The sequence below is a fragment of the Schistocerca piceifrons genome, chromosome 3 (genome assembly GCF_021461385.2).
Source record: "Schistocerca piceifrons isolate TAMUIC-IGC-003096 chromosome 3, iqSchPice1.1, whole genome shotgun sequence".
In the NCBI taxonomy this organism is placed as follows: Eukaryota; Metazoa; Arthropoda; class Insecta; order Orthoptera; family Acrididae; genus Schistocerca; species Schistocerca piceifrons.
The window spans coordinates 143525545-143549225 of record NC_060140.1 but is presented as its reverse complement, the minus strand read 5'-3'; the positions used below and the strand labels follow the sequence as shown (position 1 = coordinate 143549225).

The window sequence follows — 23681 nt, the reverse complement described above, 5'->3', positions numbered from 1 at the left end:
TTCATATTCGTGCGATTTCCACTAATCTCTGTCCGTCTCTGTAGCTGATTGGTCAACATGGATGGCTACAATGCAGAGGACCTGGATTTGATTCCTGGTCCTGCCAATGATTTTTCCTTCACGGGGTACTAGTACGGGGTGCACTCACATCCAAACCTCCAGGTGTCAGACACTCAGATCAGTACCAAACGTTGCAGGTCAATGGAGTATCAACCAAAACTCTAATTTAGTTTGTACTATGTGCTGTCATCCAGCAGAATGGGCATAAATGTTAATTAAAAGTAACACCAGAACTACAGGGCAAATCAAAAGCATGATTGTGTGCAACTAACCCATGTTGCTTGCCTGGGGAAATGGTAGAGTGATAGATCCTCCTACAGGATCAAATCCCAATAACTTTTTCTTCTGCATTATATGTGAAAGTGTTATATGAGACAACATGTTTATAACATGTAAAAAGGCTGTTTGGAGTTTACAGCAATGTTCTCTTGGCAGTCTGCTTGCGTGTCGTTTCTTTGGCAGTAGTAAACCTATAGAGTGAATTTGTAGTTTCACAGAATATACAATCAGAAGAGAAAAAATAAAGAAACAATTGCATCACACAAGTGGAAGTAATAGTAGTAATAATAAACAAAATAAAAAAAATGATAAGTACATAATGCTCAACTAACGAAGTGGAATCAGGCTGCCAAAAGAAAATTGGCACAGACTAAAAAAAGTCCTTTTACATTTCAGGAAAATCTTCTCCCATATAACAGTTTCACACATAAACAGTTAAACAAAATTGTCATCAACTGGGTTTGGAAGTGCGATCTCTGGTATGACGACGAATGGTCTACCTTCTCACCCCTGAGATCTACAATACAGTCACTCACAGATACACTTTTGCTGTGCTCCGAAGTTCTGGTGATATTTTTCATTACCGTCTATGCACATTCTACTGGATGACAGCGCACAGCATGAACTAAATCGATGTTTTGGTTCGTACCCTATCAACATAAAATGTTCGGTAATGATCCGAGTGTCTGACATCTGGAGGTTTTGGTGTCAGTTTCAGTTTCATGATGCCAACCGAGGAGCAACTCTAATGAAAAGTAGGAGTTCCATGATCTGGAAAGTTGGCAACACAACCAGGAGAGCAGAGTGTTCACTACATGCCCCTCTACACTACATCCTCACAGCTCCGCAAGGTAGAGAATTACAAGGCAGCCAGTCAACATCCCTTGGGCTTTCAAAGCCTGGAGGAAGACCTTGTTACCACTAATATTTCAACCTGAATGAATGAACACTGACAAATCACTTTCACTGGTAATATGCATTACCTTACTGCTGATCATCCTACGCAACTTCACCATTCAGGTTCTTTGGATACCAACTTTCAACACTAGTTTTTCCAAATGCCAGAGATGAAAACTGGCTCTCCATCATGCGTGTGGCTTTTATAATCTGACTTGTCACATTCATATCAGAGACTGTGCAATTTTTTTTTCAACATCTGAATCTATTCAAAAGCTGTGAATATTGACAGAATAAATTTCCCTGCTTGTGTTAACTAAAGTGAATCTTATACATTCTCCCATATTTCACATTGAGAAAGGTTGTGTGACGTGAAGAGCAGACATCATCATTTGATACCCATCTCCAAACCAATGAGTCAAAAGATAGCAAAAAATTACCTGTCTTCGAGGCATAACACCCCCTCATGCGAATAGCAAAGGTTACAAGTGCACGCTACATACATAAATATTTTTAAACCATTTAAAATTAAACTATCATTCTTACCTCCGCATTATGTGGTGAGACTGCTAGGGCCCTTCTAAAGCACTCTATAGACTTTTGTGCATCACCTTTAATTCTCCAGAAGTTTCCTATCTGGTTGTAAAGTTGTACAGACTTTGGTTTCTGAAACAGTACAAAAACATTGAGCACACTGATTCTACCCAGACAATCTTTCATTCATAATTATGCTAACTGGTTACCCAGCATTGCTCAGTTACTTGTGTGTCTGAATATTTTATTAAATAGGAAAAGGTAAATCTATATGCACAACAAAAATGAACTTCGCGTGTTTACATGTTTTTAAAAGTATAAATACGTTACACAAATTATACATGAAAATGATTTACAATTTCATTGTAATATTAATTTTAATCAAAACTTTATTACATACTGCTACAGCAAGAGCAAACACGATTTATGGAACATAGTACTTTACAGAGCAACACATAAGATACAATGAAGTACAGGTTGTGCGTAGCACTGAACGGACAACAGTAACACAGGTTACAGAATAGGCTGAGCACTCGTTTGCGATCGCTTAGATAATACTGTTTTTTTTGGCGGCTACCAGAGCGTGCCAGGGGGCCAATCCAGGTGGCGTCTGTAAGTGGGCCTGTGAACTGTATGGATGCACGATCTCTGAAATCGCATGCCTCATGAGTGAAGGTACGTCACACACAATATTCCACACCTACACTTACACCCACCTGTGCAGGTAACTTATCATAATGGAAATCACCAGTAACATTAACAACACTGATTTAAAATTAACATCGGGTAGTTTTCAATTACTTTTGTCTGCCATCTCTTTCTAACACCCTTTCTAATCCCTGCCTCTAGTTGTGCTACAGGTTTTGACTTCAATGTTTGCATCTCTTCATTAGCCATATCTGTCTCACTTTTACAGTTTCAATGGGCATATTAATTACAGTTACTGCATGATATCTGAGCTGGTTAGCTCATGATTCATGTAACATATTTTAATGCAGCCAATGTAATGGCATGTATTTCTGAAGAAGATACTCATAGGAGTATCAGAATCTAGGCCATGTTTGTTTATTTAAACTTCTGGCAACAGACTGGCTGTTCATTGTACAAATGCTTATATCCCAATATGATGTTTGTGTACATGTTTCACAGGGGAAACACTGCTGCTGCTTGTAGAGAATACGACTGACTATTTTCTAACGCCTGAGTACCAGATTCAAGTGTGTTTATTCATATTTTCACTAAACTGCGTGAGATTGATGGAGTGCCCTGCAGTAAAATTTCATCTGAAAGTGCAAATGAACAAGGTGTGGATGAAGCAGAGGACATTATTAAGTCCTTCAAAGAGTACATAGAGATTTCCACAAACAAGTATACGGTGGCCATTATGTGTGCATGGCCTCTGTACTTATCATTTATAGCAAATTCAGCACTTTCTGAAAGGAGATGAAGGTAAGCGATTAGAATTTTCTCACTGGCTAACCGCATATTGCTGTGCAATCCCATTAATACTGTTCAATGATGAAGCCACTTTCACTCAGGGTGTACCAACAACACTTAACTCACATCGGTGATACAATGAAAACCTACATGCATCTGTGGAAACACATTCTTTCAAGAGCGTATGTGTCTGCTATGGCAGGCAAACAGTTGATTGGATCGGTTGTGTTATCCCATCATGTTACAGGGCCTCGGCACATGCTAGTCTTCAGGTGACATCTTTTAATCCTAACATTCCTTGGAATATGGATCAGTAGCAACGGTCACCGAGGATGCTGTATCTTACTCCTTTAGATTTTTTACCAGTGGAGTGGTTGATAGCGGTTGTGGTAATGGAGATATGAGTAAGTCAAGTGATGATCATCATATTGTGGTGGTCACCAGGACACCTGTTGTTCGCATGAATGCATTTTTCAAATGAAAAAAACTGAGATTTTTCTGTAATGCTCTTGAGATTTTGCAAATATTCCTACATCTTAAAAAAATGTTTCCTACTGTTCTAGAATATTACCGAATATTCTAGCTTACAACTTGGAAATAGAACAGCCCAGCAAAACTGTCCTAACAATGAGTTCTTCAGTGTAATGGAGCCACAGGAACAACTCATCAAAAAGTTTTATCCACCTATGGAGAACCTATGCAAATAAAGAATGGCTTTGTGACCAAACAATTTTAGCAATAAAAAGATGACATAGTTCAACAAATAAATCAGAAGATACAGAATATTGTCATATTGTAACCATACTCAAATCTAAATCTGAAAGCATGTTTATTACAAAAACCAACGAACGCTCTGAACAGGACTGAACTCCTGGATGGGGGAGTGCTGCTATTTATACAAACATCATATATTTCAGAATGTTTAAACATAACAAATTTCAAGAACCTTCCAGAGAGAACAAATACTAAATAACAAATAATTGCTGGTGGCTGTGTTTGAACTAGCAATCTGCAGCATACCAGCCAGTGACATTAGCCGCTTTGTTGCACTGCGTGCACCACAGATTGCGGTACTGCTGCCCCTCCCAGAGAAAAAATTACCCACTCTTTCCGGAGTTTAACTGGAACTAACAACAGAACCCTGGATCCAGATCTTGTCAATGGCCCTCTGCATGGCAGTACTGGCAAATCCTCATATTCTTGTCTTGTTCTCTTCATTATGGTGAGCATTGGAGGCAGCTACTCTTTTGAAATTTTCACAATCGTTGAGCAGGTCTTCAGTTTTCTTGAACAAGAAGTGCACACCATCAATCTGTGCCACAAGAATGTAGTACAGCTTCATACTACAGTATCTGGCATTGTCCGTTAGACTGCACTTTCAAATACGTGTGTCGCCAGTCACACCATCGCAATTCCCATAGCTGCCACTGTGGCAGGAGGGCACTGCCACTAATGACTATCCTGCTCCCCTCTGTGGAACTCCAGCAGGTGGTGTACTTAAGTTCGAAATTTCATTCACTGCCCCTTTTTTGTGTTTTTGTCAGCTGAATAACATTTACAGACTTTTATAGTGGCCACACTCAACATAATCTGAATAGACATTGTATTGAAGAGTGACATACTAATACCGATCAGCCAAAGCATTTGACCACCTACCTAATAGCCGGTATGTGTATTTCTGGCATGGATAACGATGGCAATGCACTGTTGTGTGGAAGTAATGAGAACCTGGTAGATCACTGGAGGGAGTTAGCACACCATCTACACACACACACACACACACACACACACACACACACACACACACACACACACACACAAACGTCCCCTAATTCTTGTAAACTCTGGGGAGGGGGCATTGAGCTCTGATGCCACGTTCAATCACATCCCATATCTGACAAGTTGGGGGGTCAGCTCATCAACTGGAACACACTACTGTGTTCCTCAACCACTCCATCACACTCCTGCATTGTGACATCGCTCATTATCTTGTTGAAAAATGCCACTGCTGTTGTCTTTAAGGGGTGTTCATTGTCTGCAACCAGTGTATGCTACTCCTTGGCCACCAAGGTGCTTTGCATGAACACTGGACCCGTGGAGGCCCACATGAATGTTCCCCAGAGCATAATAGAGCCACCGCCAGTGTGTCTACATCCCGCAGTACAAGCGTCAAGAAACTGTTGGTACTGGGATTCATGAGACCATGCAATACTCTACCACTGTGCCAACATCCAGTGTCAATGGTCATGTGCCCACTTCAGTTGTAGTTGCTGATGTCGTGATGTTAACACTGGCAAATGCACGGATTGTCAGTTGCAGAGGGCCATCGTTAGGAGTGTTCACACATACTTGTACTCTGCCCAGCATTAAAGTCTGGTGTTAGGTTCTGTCACAGTTCGCCACCTGTCCTGTTTTGCCAGTCTGCCTGGCCTATGACATCTGTAATGAGGTGTCGCTGCCTAACCTCATGATGCCTGGACGTGGTTTCACCACATGTTGAAGACATTCACCACAGCATTCCTCTAACACCCAAAGAGTCATACAGCTTCCAAAATGCTCATGCCGAGCCTCCAGGCCATCACTACCTGCGCTCAGGAAAACTCAGATAGATCGCACGCCTTCCCAATTCTACATACGGACAGCACGCTCACTGATACTACAGGCGCCGTATATGTGTCTGATCAACAGTCATTTCTCGCCAGGTGACGCTTCTATTGCCTGGATGGGTTTATACTGATAGTAGGTGGGTGGTCGTAATGTTCTGGCTGATCAGTATATAAATCTTTTGTATCTGTATAGGTTTCTACATCCAAAGCTACTGTTAGTGACTGATGCTGCAACTACGGCAACAAAGTTACGTACTATTTTTACTACTTGATATTAGATGTAGAATAAATTAGTATTTGTATTCTTTGTTAATGAACAGTACTTGTTCCTTGTTCCTGTATCCACTAAAGAACCACACAGTGTACAAATCAAGTCATAATGTCTGACCAGTGACGAAGGACATGAACAGCCCAAAGTAGCTCTTTAGTAACTTTTTCAATAGTTCCACTTTGTGCATAGCCATAGAAATTCAAACCAAACCTCCCAGCTGTGTCTCACTGGCCTCTGCTTGGCGTTATAGCACTCGCCATCTTTCTCCTGGGCATCAATAGTCTATATGCAAGCCAGCTGCCTTGCTTCTTTGGTCCCAGTGATGGTGTTTCACATAGTCATTCTGGGCATCATCCAGTTCACATGGAAACAGTATATCCAGCATCATTTCGACCTCTTGACCATGGAGGAAAAAGAATGCTGTAAAGTCTGTACTGTCTTGCTCAGCTGTGTTGCATGCAAATGTCATTAAGGGCAGTATTGTATCACAATCTCTCTGACATCAATGTACGAGGGTGTACTGAAAAGTAATGCCTCTGAATTTTTTATTCTGTTCTTAATTTCAGCTGAGGTATTAAATGTCACACACTTTACTCTGTTCACTTTCCTGCTTTGCTGATGCAGGTTGTAACCCTTTGCAGCTAGAGGATTCTGAATTATTGTGTGTAATGTGGAGGTGTGTAACTTAACTGTGTTGATACATGACAAACAACGTGCTGTAATCGAGTTTCTAACTGCTCACACATGGAGCATCATCTCCTTCAGCATGACAATGCAGACCACACATGAGCACTACTACATCTGCAACAATCTGATGTCTTGGGTTCACTGTCATCAATCATCCTCTATACATTCCCTATTTGGCCCCATCTCATTTTGTCTGTTTCCAAAACTTAGACAACTTCTTCAAGGTTTTCACTATGATAGTGATGAAGCAATGCAAGCAGAGGTGAGGTTGTGGCTCTGCCAAAATAGCCAAATATTCTACAGTGATGATATCAACAAACTGGTTTTTCATTGGGAGAAATGTGTTCACGGGCAGGGTGACTATGTTGACAAATAAATATGTGGACGTGAAGAATAAAGATCCATAATGTTGAAGTTTTGTTTTGTTTAGGACACTTTAAAAGTTTTCACATAAAGAATTTGGAGGCACTACTTTTCAACACACCCTCGTACATCGTGAGCATGTCTGCCAACACCTTATTAAAGCATTCTGCGAGGGCCTTCATCTGTGGGTGGTAGGCAGATCACATCCTGCAGGTGATGTCACAACATAAAATTACCTCTGATACTAGCCATGCCTGGGAAAGTTTTCCACAATCATGGTGCTCAAAGCCCAAAATAATACCTTCTACCATGAACTTTGCAATTTTCAGTGCTTTTGTAGAAAAGCACAGTTTGGTGACAGTGTAATGGGTCAGGAAATCAGTGCAGACTATTATCCATCGATTCTCATTTGCAAACTTCAAGATTACAATTCAGTGGAGTAGCACTGCTGCAAGCAGAATTGGTACCACATACCTCAGAAGTGAGTGAGGCATGTGCTTCCGTCACTGGCATTCCTTACAAATGGCTCACATAGTGTGTAATGGATCGACAGAGACCTGGCCAGTGATACCTGTATCCAATGGCATCTTGAATCTTCATGAATTCCACGCAACCAAATATAGGAGTGTGGCAAAAATACTTCAGGATACCTGGCTGTAGATAAGCTGAGATGATGAACACCCATTTCCACCCAACTGGAACATTGTCCCTCTTATACAATGTTCCATATATTAATAGGAATTATCCTTTGGTTGATTGCTTCTTCTTCAAGGCTTTCGTGATTTTCAGCAGTGCTTGATCTCCCTCCGTTTAGCAGTAATTTCATTCATGCACTGATAACTGAGATTTTATCTATGCTACTCTGTTCCACCAAAGGATTCCTTAGAAAGACAGTTAGCATCCTTCTGTGTGGATCTGGCTTCTGCCTAATAAATATGACTGGAACTTGTTGATGGCCCAAACACCTGCAAGGCACTCTTTTTCAGGTGTAGAGTAGTTTCTCCTGGACTTGGAAAGTACTCTGAATGCATAAACTATCATCTTTTCAGCAACTTCCTGAATTTGCCCTGTAGCTGCATCTGTACCATAACTGGTAACAGCAGTGTGAAATTTTGTCTTGTCATTCTCGTTGTACAGTATTAGGACTGAAGATGTTAGTGCTTCCTTTATGACAAGGAAAGATCTTTCTTACATTTCATTCCAGAAAAATCTGGCCTCTCCTTATGGTAGTTCTTGTGTGGAATGTGCCTCAATATAGAAGTCCTTTCTGAATCACTGGTAGTATGAGCACATTCTGAGAAAACTACCCACATCATGAATGTTCTGTGAAGTAAGAAAATGGGCGATTGCTCTTGTCTCCTCTGGACTGGGATGGACTTCACTGCCATTACTAGTTGCCCCAAGATTTTTATTTCTTGAGTGACAAAGAGCCTTTTTTCAGATTAATCCAGAGGCCTGCAATCTGAGCACATTTCTACATAGTTGTCAAGTGAGTTAGAGGTTATTCAAATGTCTTTTTGACGAGATCACCCAAGTAGCAAAGAAACAGTGCCCATTTAAGGTGATGAAGCAGGTTGTCCATTATATGATCGAAAGTGGTTGGACCATTACACAGATCAAACAGAATAACTTTGAACTCAGCGGCCATCAAGTCTTATGAATGCAGTCTCTTCCTGGTTAGACTATGTCCACAGTTGAGAAATATTTTGCTCCTCTTAAGCAGTCTGGAGTGTCATCAATGTGTGGCAATGGGTAGACAGCTTTTAACACAATTTTATTCAGCGATCAATAGTCAATGCAGAAATAACATGTGCTGTCCTACTTATTCACAAGGGCTGCAGGAAAGGACCAAGGACACTTTGGAGGTTGAATGATATCTTGCAGCATCTAGTCCACTTCCTCCTGGATTATCCATTGTTCAGTAGGCAACATCATTTACAAGCACTGGCTGATTGATGGATGATCCTCATTACTGATATGCAATATCATATACTTCACAAAAAAAAAAAAAAACCACACACAAAAAAAAAAAAAAAAAACGCTTGGTCTATCTTTTCTCCACTCCGGATCTGAAAGTATCTGCAAATTGGCACTCACCATTGTTGCTCTTTGGTCAGACCAGATCATATTGTCAGTTCAATAGTAGCTTCCTCTCCTGCATTGTCTGCAGTGGAAGTGGAGCACAATTCTTCTTTGAGTGCACTAAGTAGTTGTTCCTGGACTGGCTTGGCTACCCCTGTGCGCACACCTTTAGTGATGATTAGTGGCTGGTCGTGACAGTTGTCCACCTACAATGCCTATGATCATTGCTGGAATGTAGATTTCTTTTGTGAGTGAGAGTTGATTTTTGGAATTTATGAATGTTTCACAGTTTAGCTGAACATTTCGATTGATGACTGGAATGTGTCTTGTTGATGATGGCAGGATAACATCTTCAACAGCAAACAATCACCCAGAGCAATCTTTGTTATGTGTCCTTGTTGGAATATCTTCATCAATCTAGAGCTCTGATCCTTCATAACATCTGATCGCTAGTGATGCCTGCAAGTAGTCTCATCAGAGAATAACATTATGACTACAATCTGGTAAAATGGCAAATGTGAAGGGCTGTGTTCTTTCACTGATAGCCTTGCAATACATATTTCCTGTCAGCTAGACTTATTTCCCATTTGTGACGTACAGTACAATTGGTGTGGTGGCCACATCTCCATAAATAGTTGCCACGCTTAGTTTTCCTGAATTTTGCAGCTAGACTAATGGCTACTTCCTCTGTATTGTAATGGGGAATGGCTATGACTTTTTGGAAAGCAACTAATGGCTAGTTCTTCTGTATTGCAATGGGGAATGGCTATGACTTCTTGGAAAGCAATGTTGTCCTGGGTAAGAAGATGGGCTTGATTCCACAAGTCAGCTACAGTCACCTGCAACTGACTGGTATGAACGGAACTGTTATGATGGCTGACATCTGGCAGTGTGGTAGTTGTCAAAAACTCATCATCTTTCTATGCAGTAACACGAGTGCAAGGTGTAGAAGTGGAAACACACCTGCATGATGTTCTCTGTCCTCCAAATATCTGTTCTTATGTGGGGCATTGTACTTGGTGGAGGAGTTAATTGTACCTATGTTGGTCGAGTGCTGGGTTGTTGCTTAACAGCTATGGAATACGTCCGAGTTTGTCTACTTCATTCTTCCTGGAGGCATAGATTGGTGCTAGATCAGCAGATCTCTTCTTCACTACTCTCTACTGCCTCCTGATGGGTGGGGTTGACATTTGTGGTTCTTATCTCTTGCTTAATCTTGTTCCATAGATAGTTGCATCTCTTTTCTTCACCACCTGGTGTATGAGGGAGGTGAGGTTTTGGTGGTCTTCCACTACTGCTATAGTGACACATTCAGGAGTCAGACACACTTCTTTCGAACAACGCTTTTTCTGTTGCCTCTCATAGATGTGCCGGTACACCTGATGACTTCCTCAGTTGGTATGGCATTCTTTACCAGAAGAGCTTGGTATATGTCTTCTGCAACCCCTTTCAGTAAGTGAGGGATTTTATCAGCGTCAGTCATATTTGTTTCACAATGTGGCATAGGGCCAAAACATTCTGTATGTGGGATTGTGTCATTTCCCATGATGTCAGACCCTGTTCTTCAGCTGTTATCGACTTGCTGTTGATTGTTGCCGAATGTTTCCTTCAGTTCAATCTGTGATTTGTCCCGATTATCAAGCTGCTGTTCATTGTTCCCAAGTCACACAGCTGGGCTGTACTGTACAACTGAAAGTACACATTTGCCAAACACATCATGTCATCCCACTTAATGTATTTGACAATTCGGTTGAATTCTTTCAGTAATTTTGTCAGATCCTGACCAGTGTATCTGAAAAACACTGATGGATGTCTGATGTGCAGTTGACTTGCTGCTGTTCTGGAGTCCAATGGCATGCTGAATGTACAGTCCTAGAGAACTACATATTGTTTGTATTCCAGTTGTGTCTGTATAAGCAACAGCTTTCACGAGCCAGGGTGATGTAGATGTTTTGAAGTACCTGGCGCATCCACACAGTAACAAACTTAACTCTGAATCTGAAAGCAGGGTTGTCAATGAAGTATGGCACTTAGCACCGATGCATGTTTATTACAAACACCAACATACTGCACACCAGAACAGAACAGAGCTCCTATAAAGAGTGTGCTGCTATTTATGCTGACATCGAATATTCCTGAACGTACAAACATCACAAAGATAGGAAAATTGGAGAACCTTACAGAATTGACAAATACTAAATAACAATAATAGTGTTCGGGTTTGAACTGAGGACTTGCAACATGTCAGCCAGTGATAACCACACGGCTACGCTACACTGCATGCAGCACAGCTTACAGCAACTTTCTAAAAAGAAAACACCACTGACACAATGATGAACCAAAATGAAAGTGTTAACTTCCTAAAAGAAGTCCTAAATTTACTCAATGTTCCCACAACGCCCTCACAAAAAAAGCTTCTAAATGACATCAGAGGAACTTCATCACAGATTAAAGTTGTGTATTAGACTAGGATTCAAACCTAGAACCTTTGCATACCACAATAAAGGTCCCAGGTTCAACCCCCAGTCCGGCACACAGTTTTAATCTGCCAGGACATTTCAAATAAACCAGTACACACTCTACTGCAGACTGAAAATTCATAAAAGCGTAAATAGTAAATGTAAAAGGAAAAACAAATCAGTATTTGTAACACAAATTCTAATAATTTCAACTAACCTACCATTCTTATTTAAAATACTCCAATTTCTGATAAGATTAGTGTACAATATGAATATCAATGAAGCACATGGAAAATATTCAAATGTTGCAGAGTGATTTTTAAAAGAATGGTATTCTTCACACAGATAACTAAATGTAGCATGTATGTGTATTGGGGCATCACAAAACTTACTTGTCATTGCATTCCAAACCTAAGTATCAAATGCAGTTTATAAGAACATATGCTGAATAAGTTAGGTTCCATGCAAATGAGATAATCAGTTAAACACTTCTTTCCCCAATTCCTGAGGAAATGGGAAAAAAGAGACTAGGCATAGCAGGTCTCTTCAGGTAGTATAATACAAAAACAGTTTAGTGTTGGGTTGAGCAAGAGGTGCAGCACAGATCACTCTAGATTAATTCAAAGGAGATAAAAGTAAATTACATTAGTCAGAAGATGTTATATCCAGAACGCAAAATGACATGTTTTTCATGAGAAGACAAACTCCAAACTAATTTGTCAGAAGACAGAGAGAAATATTTGTAATCATGGGAAAGGCCAGAGGAAAAGGGGGGTGAGGGAGGGGGTTGGTTGACTGGTTTACAAGGGGGGGAAAAAGAGAGACCAAACTGCGAGGTCATCAGCCCCTTGTTCCCAGTAGAACAATTACCCGAGGGGAAAAAAGAAAACAAAGAAGACATACTGCACAATAACAGCAGAAAGAAAGAACCAGAAGAATGACAGAAGGACAACAAACACTACAATGGACAAAACAGGACAAGGAAACCACAGAGACACACGAGAAACAGGGAGAAGAGACTAAAAACAAGAAAGCAGATTACAATGGCTGGCTGACCATGAGAATAAAAAAGGAGAAGCCAGCCACTCAGCAACACATTAAAACCTCCACCCTAAAAGCCCTAGGGTGGAGGACACAGAGGGACAAAGGACATGCACTAAAACTCAGATCAAATGATAAAACCCACCCTCACGAAAAAAACATGAAAACTAAAGATGTTGTTGAGGCATTGTTGTCCAACATTGAAGGTATTTATTTTATTTAATCGTATGGCTAGGGCCCCCTCCCCCATCGGGCAGACTGTTCAGTAGGTGCCCGTCTTTCAATTTGACACCACTTCGGCGACCTGCAGTCGATGAAGATGATAGGATGATGTTGATGAGGACAGCACAACACCCAGTCCCTGGGCAGAGAAAATTCCCCAACCCAGCTGGAAAGCAAACCTGGGCCCAGAAGATTGACAATCTGTCATGCTGACCATTCAGCTACCGGCGGTGGACAACACCAATGCTGGGAAAATTAAAAGTCCGCCGCAGAGTGGCTAGAAGTGGGCAGTCCAGCAAGAGGTGGAAGACTGTGATTTGGGAGCCAGTGCGGCACTGAGATGAGTCCTCGCGACCGAGGAGGTAGCCATGTGTGAGCCACATATGGCCAATGCGGAGCTGCCAATTGTCTCCCAAAGCCGAAAAACCTTGCGGCATAAGACAGAACGCAAATCCGTTTCAGAGATACCCATCTCCAGGAGCAGTTTCCACATACCCTGTTTTGCCAGCCTATCAGCATGTTCATTGCCTTGGATTCCAATGTGTCCTGCGGTCCATACAAACACCACTGAATGAATGGACCATTCCAGGGCAGAGATGGACTCCTGGATGTTCGCTACCAAAGGATGGTGAGGGGACTATGGGAGACACCAACTCGGACACAGAAAGTATGTAGTGACAGGAAGTTTTGGATAAAAATTGGGAGTGGGCCCCACTCATACAATGTGGCAAGGATATGACGTCACTAGCTCGTGTCGTATGATTTACGTAAGTAAAAAAAATTTAAAAAAAATTGGCAACCAGGTGTTGGCATCTGGAAAAGGCTGGATGGCACACTCAAGGGACACAAGATGATCAGTGGTAAAGCGACCCTGGCAGAAGCTGCCCTGACATGGAGCAAGTAGGCCACGTGACTCCAGGACCCAGCCCAACCGCCGACACACCATACATTCCAGCAGCTTACAAAGGACGTTGGTGAGGCTGATGGGCTGATAGCTATCCACATCAAACAGATTTTTACCGGGTTTTAGCACTGGAACGATGGTGCTCTCCCGCCACTGTGATGGAAAGACGCCATCAAACCATATCCGGTTGAAGATGATGACGAGATAACACTTGTAGTCAGATGAGAGATGTTTAATCATCTGACTGTGGATTCGATCCGGCCCAGGAGCTGTGTCGGGGCAATGTGCAAGGGCGCTGAGAAGCTCCCACTCTGTAAATGGAGCATTATAGGGTTCACTGTGGCGTGCAGTGAACAAGAGGACTTTTCTTTACATCCGCTGTTTGAGGGTGTGAAAGGCTGAGGCATAGTTCTCCAACACAGAGGCTCGAGCTTAGTGCTCTTCAAAGTGCTCAGCAATCGTGTTTGTGTTGGTAGAGAGCACGCCATCGATGTTAACACCAGGGACACCTGTTGGGTCTGGTACCCAAAAAGACGTTTGATCTTCGTCCAGACTCGGTAAGGTGACGTATGGCACCCAATGGTCGACACGTACCTCTCCCAACAGTCCTGTTTCCGTTGTTTTATAAGCAGGCTAAAACAGGCACAGAGCCGTTTAAAGGCTATTAGGTACTCTAGGGAAGGGTGCCACTTGTGTCGCTGTAGAGCTCGCCAATGCTCTTTAATTGCCTCGGCGACTTCCGGCAATCACCAAGGGACTGTCTTCCGCTGGGAGCACCCTAGAGAACGAAGGATCACGTTTTCCACTGCTGATATTATCGTTGTAGTGACCTGCTCAATCACAACATCAATGGCACCACACAGGGGAGATTCAACGGTGACAGCAGAGGTGAAGACTACCCAGCCTGCCTTGTTTAAAAGGCTATCTGGGTAGGCATCCGTGGGCATGATGCCGGGGAAGTGACAGGAAGATGGGGAAGTGGTCACTACCACACAGGTCGTCATGCGATCTCCAGTGGATAGATGGGAGAAGGCAAATTGATAAATCAATGGCCGAATAACTACCATGAGCCACACTGAAATGTGTGGCAGCCCAGGTATTTAAGGGACAGAGGTCGAGTTGGCACAGTAAATTTTCGACATCTCTGCCATGGCCAGTAAGCATGGTGCTACCCCACAAGGGGTTATGGGCGTTAAAATCTCCCAAAAGTAGGAAAGGTTTAGGGAGTTGATCAATCAGTGCAGCCAGCACAACATCTGGAGGGATATATACGTTGCAGACAGTTATTTCCTGCGTCATCCATATCTTGACAGCCACAGCTTCAAGAGAAGTTTGAAGAGGCACATACCGGGTTCAGGACATAAACGCAAACTCCACCTGACACTATTATATTCACTACGGTTCTTGTAATATCCCCTGTAGCTGTGAGGGGCAGGGGTCCGCTTTACCGGGAACCAGGTTTCCTGGAGGGCAATGTAGAAAGCAGGTGTAAAGCTTAACAGTTGCCGTAGCTCAGCCAGGTGGTGGAAAAAACTGCTGCATTTTCACTGGAGGATGAAATGATCGTGAGACTGGGAAGGCATGAAACACTCAATGAGGCAGCCTACACCTCAGGGTCACCTGCTGCCACAGATTTACTTCCTGAACAGGCTATATCCATTGTGTCTGGGGGTCTGGCGAGATCTAGGTCCTCAGCAGACGCCAGAGTCTTCATCTCATCCTCAAACGCAGACCTTGTAGGCAGCAGTGGTGTGGGTGCCACCGCAATTCCCTTGGTCTTGGGGGTCTTCTTTCTGGATTTCTCTCGCTGATCCTGGGGTTTCTCTGGCTGGGAGGCCTTCACTGATTCAGTCTCCGGCATTGAGGACAATCGTGAAGCCCTATGACCAGCTGCTTTTGGGCACTTCAGCCACTGGCGGGTGTAGTCTTTCACAGTAGCAGGAACCTGGGAACAGAGTGACCCAAGGGTCCCCTTCCTAGTGAGAGGAGCCAAAGAAGACTTACGCTTCTCTGGCTGGGGAGAGGGGACTGGTGTCCCCAATGGTTGGGGGGGGGGGGGGGGGACAGTGCTCCTGAGGTAGGTGGTGTGGGAGCAACAGGGAGGGAAGTGCCCCCCCACCATCAAGGGGGTAGGTGTAGTCTTCTGGCTCAGAGAGACAACTGGAACTCGCATAACTGATGGAGCTACAACTGTTCTCATAGCAGCAACATGAGAGGTGGTCAGAGCCACAGGATGTAGGTGCTCTAATTTCCTCTTGGCCTCAGTGTATGTCAGTTGGTCCAGGGTCTTGTATTCCATGATTTTCCATTCTTGCTGTAAAATCCTGTAGTCTGGTTAGCAACGGGAATGATGCTCTCCACAGATGGCACAGATGGAAGGCGTGGCACACTGAGTATTGGGATGGGATGTATGTCCACAATATCAACACGTGATGCTGGAAGTATAATGGGAAGACATATGGCCGAACTTCCAGCACTTAAAGCACTGCATTGGGGGAGGGATATATGGCTCGACATCACAGCGGTAGACCACCACCTTGACCTTCTCAGGTAATGTGTCACCCTCAAAGGCCAAGATGAAGGCAGCAATGGCAACCTGATTATCCCTCGGACCCCGATGGATGTGCCGTACAAAATGAACTCCTCGTCGCTCCAAGTTGGAGCGCAGCTCACCGTCAGACTGCGAAAGAAGGTCCCTGTGGAATATAATACCCTGGACCATATTTAAGCTCTTATGGGGTATGATGGTACTGGAAACATTCTCCAGCTTGTCACAAGTGAGTAATGCCTGAGACTGGGCAGGGGATGCCATTTTTATCAAGACTGACCCTGACCACATTTTGGTCAAGCTGTCCATCTTCTCTCCCCAAACTTGTTCTCTAAATGTTCTACAAAAAACTGAGGCTTCATTGAGACAAAGGAGTCCCCATCAGCTCTCGTACATACGAGGTACCAGGGCAAGTAAGGTTCGCTGCCATCCTTAGCCTGGCATTCCTTCCATGATGTGGCCAGGGAGGGGCACGATTGAGGATCACACTTCCTTGCATTGTACCGAGACTTGGAATGCTTGGAGACTGCTGGCATTTGATCACCAGCAAGTGATGACGTGGTACGATTCATCACATTTCATCTGCCCTGATGCCACCCACTCTGACCAGAGGCCCTCCCCACAGGTACCACCCAGCTGCAGCAAAGACCACCTGGCAGGATGGCCATTGTCGGGAGTCCCAAAGCTCCAGGTTGACAGGCATCTACTCCTTGGCATATATGGGGAGTTAACAGTGCAGACACCAGCAGAGCGATCCATGTGTAGTCAGGGGCTACAACCAACAGGGTACATGGCAGCCCCACCACAACGGACTGGCTACCGTACTGGATATGAGGTGCAAAGAATTCCATGGTCATCATCGTAGCAGAAAATGACACTGCATGGTGGGTGGAGGTAAATGCATCCAGGAAGGTGTCCTCACTGAAGAGATGGAGGATGAGCAGAACTGCAATGTCACGATGAGAAAGTGGGCTAAATATCTCAATGCACGATGGACACGATGCACCATGTTGGCTCGCTCTTCGGGAAAATTTTGAAAAATGGAGGTCAAACCCTACAGGGGACCATCACATAAAGGCTGAAAGGTGTGAGACTCCTTTTAGTCGCATCTTACAACAGGCAGGAATACCGCGGGCCTATTCTAACACCCGGGCCTGCAAGGGGGAAAGGGGGGGGGGGGGGGAGAGGGTGGCACTCTTATGCACCATGTACATGACTCTTCAGTAGGATCTCCTCAACAGCTTCAGTTAATTGTTCACTGCTGTGGTTTTCTGCTGTGTTTTAAAGTGCAAAGAATGGAACCCTACACAGACAATTGGTTGATGAGAGGTCATCAACATGCCTTAATTGAATTGTTGATTGAAGAAGGTGTCATCCCAAACCACTGAACGAACAAAAAAAAACTACCAAACAAAACCCTTATAGCATAAATTATTAACAATGTAAGCCATTAATTTGCACACTACTTTGTATCAGATGTTGACAAAATGATATGACAGGATAAATAAATTTCTGGTGAAAATGCAGCTGTAATTACGAAATTTCCGACGAAAAGTCTTACAGCTTCAATTACCTCAGTGAATGACATTTTACTCATGACTGCAAATATTTTACTCCCTGGCTTGTTCACGCCTTCCACATACTTCGTATGCTCATAAAATATCCATTTCAGAACGTAGATCTCAGTTGTCCCAGATCCACCTTCGGTTTTGACCATTTTACAATGCTCACGATTGTACTGTGTTTTCATATTTGTCCATTTCCTTTCACACTCCGCAAGTGGTATACCAATTTTATCTGAAACTTCTTTAAACAAATCTTTCCTTTTATATCTGTCTTTATATGCAGAATCGGAAGGATCCTACAGAGGTTTCCTCATTTCAAGTTCTAACAAAAAATGAATTGTTGGATTTGTCGTCCACTCGTGAGTTGCCATTGTGGAAAGGAACACAGCAGACAATACGTCAAATGAGCATGTGCAAGCCACACAACTCTGCCGTATTTTTTGCTCACTGACCATAAACTACAAACTCTGAACAAAACTTCCCTCAACTAGTTGTTCAGACTCGACTTCAAAAAACTGTTGACAACAGTCGAAAACTAAGTCAAATTTCGTGTTGAAAATTGTTGTCAACTGAGTTTGTTGGAGTTGGTTTTCAGTGTGAAGGTACCTTTATAAGAGAGTGAGTGAACTGTGAAATGCTGTTTGTTCACTGGGTGATTTTTTTTTGTTTTTGAGGGGGGACCAAACAATGAGGTCATCAACAATTGATCCCAGAGTATTGCATCTGGAAGTAGAGACACTGAGAATGTGTTCTGATTTGGGTGAGAGATTCATAACAGTAAAAGTGAGAAGGCTAAAACTGCAATGGACATCTCTTGCACCTCAATAATAAAAGCAAGATGAAGGACATTGGGCAGTCAGCAGGTGGGTGTCCCCAGTGCTCTGCATGCCACATGAAACATCCACCCACAACTGTCCCACCATTGAACCATTATAGATAAGGGCGCCCACTATCTGACAAAGTGTGATGCCCAGAATAGAAAACTGGGTGCAGCAGAAAGGAGCCAAATCAAATCTACAGGCGATTAAAACAGAGTAAAATACGGATGAAGGAATAGCTTGGTCAAGGAGGTAGGATTGGGGAACCCCTGAGCTAGCATACAATGGGAGACACCCTATCCCCAAACACCCTGCCCCTGCTCTGGGCATAGATTAAAACCTTGTAACTGAAATAAAAGCCACATTCACAGAGAAGACAGAGAACCAGTTCAACCATCCGTAAATCATCTGTCAATATTAGAGGCAATGAGTCCAGAAACATGGAGAACTGAAAGGAGACAGCATTCAACCAAGATAAGAGCTACTGTTTGTAAGGCTCCACAACCACGATGTGGGGATGGCTTGTTACAGAAAAGAAACTATGGGTTAACCTGGTGTGATCGATATGGAGGTGACATAGGACTGTGGACTCCTTCCAGGATATGTGGAAGGAAAAGCCCCATGCTGCAGTAGTTTCCCTGGTGGTGAGAAATTTATTAGATGGGGCAGTAGCCCACCAAATGACATTCCATTTCTGAGTGAAAAGAGATCAAATCTGCAGCTGGGGTCAGCAAAGAGAATGGGGAGCAAGTAAGTGCTCCTCTACCCAAATGGTCGGGCATTTCATTCCCTGCGATACCCACATGACTGGGGATCCAAAGAAAGGCAAGTGAGCAGGCAGCATGACGAAGGTCACCGAGAAGGACATGAACAGTGGAAACAAAAGGGTGGCAACTACAGCAACGGTCAACAGCGTGGAGAGTGTCAACAGCATGGAGAGTGCTCACTGAGTCAGTACATACTAAAAATGGCCAAAGGAGGCACGTTTGATAAAATTAAAGGCTCTGCTAATTCCATACTGGCAGGTGATATAAAAGTATATCCCATCTGATCCACAGTTTTAGAGCTCGTTTTAAAAGATAGTAGCATCTTGGAACTCTCAAAGAAATGGACATAATAGATGCCAAAACATCAAGGACTTTACGACTTTGGAAGAGACTGGTCTTAATCCATGGCCTGGGCACCACCAAGGGAGAGCAGGTGGGCAAACAAAGGGAGCCGAGGTGGAGATCTTGGCAGAGGGAAGTGAGATGCATACCAACTAGTACTCCCACGCATGGGTGGGAATAAGGAGGATGACACCATTCGTATGTAAAGAGAATGGGATATGTAGGACGATCATGGAGAGCTGGTACCATCAAACCTGAAGGGAGAAGATCCCACCTTCAGCAAGGAGACTGTCTGCAGGACAAGTCCAAAAGGTACCAGTGGTCAGATGCACACCACAGTGGTCAACAGGTCTAACAGTTTTAAAGCTGAAGGAGCTACTGAGCCATAAATATGGCAACCACAGTCCAGTTGGGACAAGACCATGACCAGTAAATACTGAAAGAGTAGCACGATCTACACCCCAAGATGGTGGGTAAGGAAACAGAGAGTGTTAAGTTTCTGCATGCAACTAGTCTTAAGATGGTGAACATGAGTTAGTTTGTTTTATCAAAAAGGAGGCCCAAGAAATGAGACTGTGCTACAACGTCCAGGTGCTGGGTACCTAAGTGAAGTTCTGGTTTAGGATGGACGGTGGTGCAATGGCAGAAATGTATGACCTGTGTTTTCATAGGAGAGAATTGGAAACTATGGGAAATAGCCTGCAGAGATCTGCCACATGGCTCCTTGGAGCTGGCATTCAGCAGAGGCTACCAGGGGGAGCTGTAACAAATGCTAAAATCATCACACACAGCATTGGTGACCAGCGGCCCAACAGAGATCACCAACCCATCAATGGTGATGAGGGAAAGAGTGACACTCAAAACAGTACCCTGTCGGACTGCCATTCTTAGATCCATGGGAAATTGTGTGAAGTGGTGACTCTAACCCAGAACAACTTGTGGGATAAAAACACAAACAAAAATCGGTATGGGGACCTCTAAAGCCCCAGTCATGGGGGGCCAGTAAAAGTGGCACCTTACGCAGTTAAAAAAAAAAAAAAGGGGGGGGTGTGACTAGGTGTTGGCATTGAGAAAAAGTCTGTTGGATTGCTGTTTCCAACCTAAATATATTGTCAGTTGTTGGTCACTCATCCCAGAAACAACACTGATAGGGAGATAAAAGTCTCCAAGATTCAAGAACCCTGCATAATCTGTAGACCACCATAATCTCTATCAACTTACAGAATATACTGGTGAATCCCCTAGGAGACATTGCCTTTGGGGAACATTCAGGCGTTCTGGGTTAGAGTCAGTACTTTACACAGGTCCAAAAGAAAGGCATCCCACAATGTCCTGTGTTGACTCAGAGATTGGGGCCGTGTCGGGATGAGGTAAGTGCCTGAGGTAGTACCCAGTCTGTGAAGAGTGAAACATAAGGGCACATCTTCCATTTTTTGCTTCTGCAGTGGAAAGGTAGCCAGATAAGAAGAGGATGCCGACGCTGTTAAGTGGATTGCAAGGTGTTCTACAGGTACTGACAGATCAGTACAAGAACCACCCCATACGTCAAGTCACGGAACAGCTCTGAAACATTGGCAGCCCATAAAACCACAGAGCTTAGCCTATGCTTGAGCTGGAGCTGGAGAGACATTCGTCCCCAGAAAAGAGTCATAATGCTCTCAGCATTCCTACTTACCGAGTTTGATTAAATAGCGTGCCTCAGCATGAAGTTGGTTAGAAGTGATAAGGTTGGTCTGCAAACGATGCTGAGGGCTTGTTGGCATTCCTGAATAGCTATTACAATGTCTTTGGCCCACCACAGCAACAGCTGATGGTGCGTTGGTAGTAGTGGGGGGATGGAGGTAGGGGATGGACCTGTAGAAAGGGGAACAGCCTGTTCCAGCAGAGGGGGCATCATGTCAGACACCTCGCACAAACTCATCAATACGATTTGACACACAGGCGGCAAATGTAACAACAGAGACCTGTTGGCCCTAAGAAGTGTCCAATAAGGTAATCAGTCAGTCAGTCTGGTGGTGGCAGGGAAATTACAGGCTCACTGGAAAGTAGTCACTGTCACAAAGGTTGTTCTGTAGTGACCAATGTAACAAAGCCACAAGATTAGAGGAAAGAGATCATTAGATCAATAGCCAGAAAGGTGGCACTGAAGTGCGGAGGAGAATTATGATAGAGGCAGCACAGATTGTAATCTGTGAGAAGATTGTCAATTAGAAGGCCCCTACCAGATGAAATGGTACTCCCTCACAGTGGTTGGTGTGCTTGAAATTCCCAAGCAAGAGAAAAGGGGGAGGGGGTGGGGGAAGTTGTTGGATTAATGTGCTCAATTCAACACATGTAAGTGGCCTACCTGGAGATAAGTAAACATTGCAAAGGCTTGATTGCCATATCCGCACCATGTAGGCATTCATATTTATTCTGTGCCTCATTATACAAGAGACGGTCAATAGATTTGTGTTCCTGGATCTTCTGTTCTTTCTTAACAACTAGATAAATTGATGAACATGGAGGGTGGTGTTCCACACAGTTGATACAAAAAGGTGATCGTTCACATTGACTACCTTCGTGGAGTGAACCTCCACAATTACCACATTTTGGCGTCATGCAGTGGGATGATGTCTGCCCAAAGCATAAACATCAGAAGCACCTCATGGGTGGTGGGACATAATTTCGCATCACACCTGTACACCATGACCTTAACCTTCTCCAAGAGGACTTTCCCTTCAAAGGCTAAGTGCCTGTATCCATACGATTATTGTTTGGCCCTTTCTGTACACATCTGATAAAACATACACCTCGCCACTGGAGATTAGTCTGGAGCTCCTCATCTGTTTGGGGCATAAGATCTCTATGGAAGATGATTCCTTGGACCTCGTTCAAAGTTTTATGTGGAGCAATGGTAACAGGTATATCACCTAGGCTACCACATCCCTGAAGAGCTGTAGATTAGGCAGCAAAGGAAATTTTAAACAACAATGAACCATTTTGCAAGTTTGCCACATACTCAGCTTCCAAAATTGGTCCTCAAAGTTCTCGATAAAAATAATGGTTTTGTTGCACTGTCCAGAGTCTCTGTGCCCCAGCCATAACAGGCACATACTCCTTGGCTTGGATGGGTAGTTTCCAACCCAGGCGTCAACAGTGCAATCCATGCATGGGTTGACCACTGTGCAGGTACTTGACAACCCATCCCCTCCCCCCCCTCCCCCCCCCCCCTGCCAATGGAATGACTATTGTGCTGGGTTTTGGGCATAGTACCTTTGCAACAAAGGAAGGATGCAAAGAGAGAAAATCACAAGGGGTGGAATATACACCGTGCTTGGCGAACTTCCCTGCATGATCCACACTCCTGTAAAATTTGGAAGAGGAGTAATAAGTGAAACCTAGGAAGTGGACCATGTTATTAAAAATGAAGAGTTATAAGTGTGTCTGAAGGGAACCAAACAAGTGTCCAAAATCACAAATTAGATCCAAGCACAGTCAGCACCAAGAGGACCAACCAGTGGAAAGGCAGACAGGAAAAAAGAACAGTAGGTCTGCACAGGAAGAGGAATTAGCACTGCAACGGATGGGGCTCCATGATGGCAAAGCACGTACTCGCAAGAAATGTGGACCCCCCTGGAGGGGGTTGCTGTTTTTGGAAACAGAGCGTCTACTTCTTCCTTGATGGGTTCATTGTCTAGTGATTAAGTGAACAAGAGAACTAAAGAGCACATTATAAGAATTAACTACGAAGCCTCCAACAGCTGGTGTCATGATGATTAAAATTCTTGTACGTGTTGGACTGCACCATTGTACAAAA

At 43.6% G+C, this 23681-nt stretch overlaps 1 protein-coding gene across 1 annotated transcript in view; it reads right to left on the bottom strand.

Annotated features, from left to right (window-relative positions):
* LOC124788289 overlaps positions 1-23681 on the bottom strand; it is a 110669-nt gene that overhangs the window by 45530 nt on the left and 41458 nt on the right. The window contains exon 3 of the mRNA XM_047255522.1: positions 1783-1902. Within this exon, the coding sequence (XP_047111478.1) occupies positions 1783-1902 (120 nt within the window). The remainder of the gene's footprint in view (positions 1-1782; positions 1903-23681) is intronic.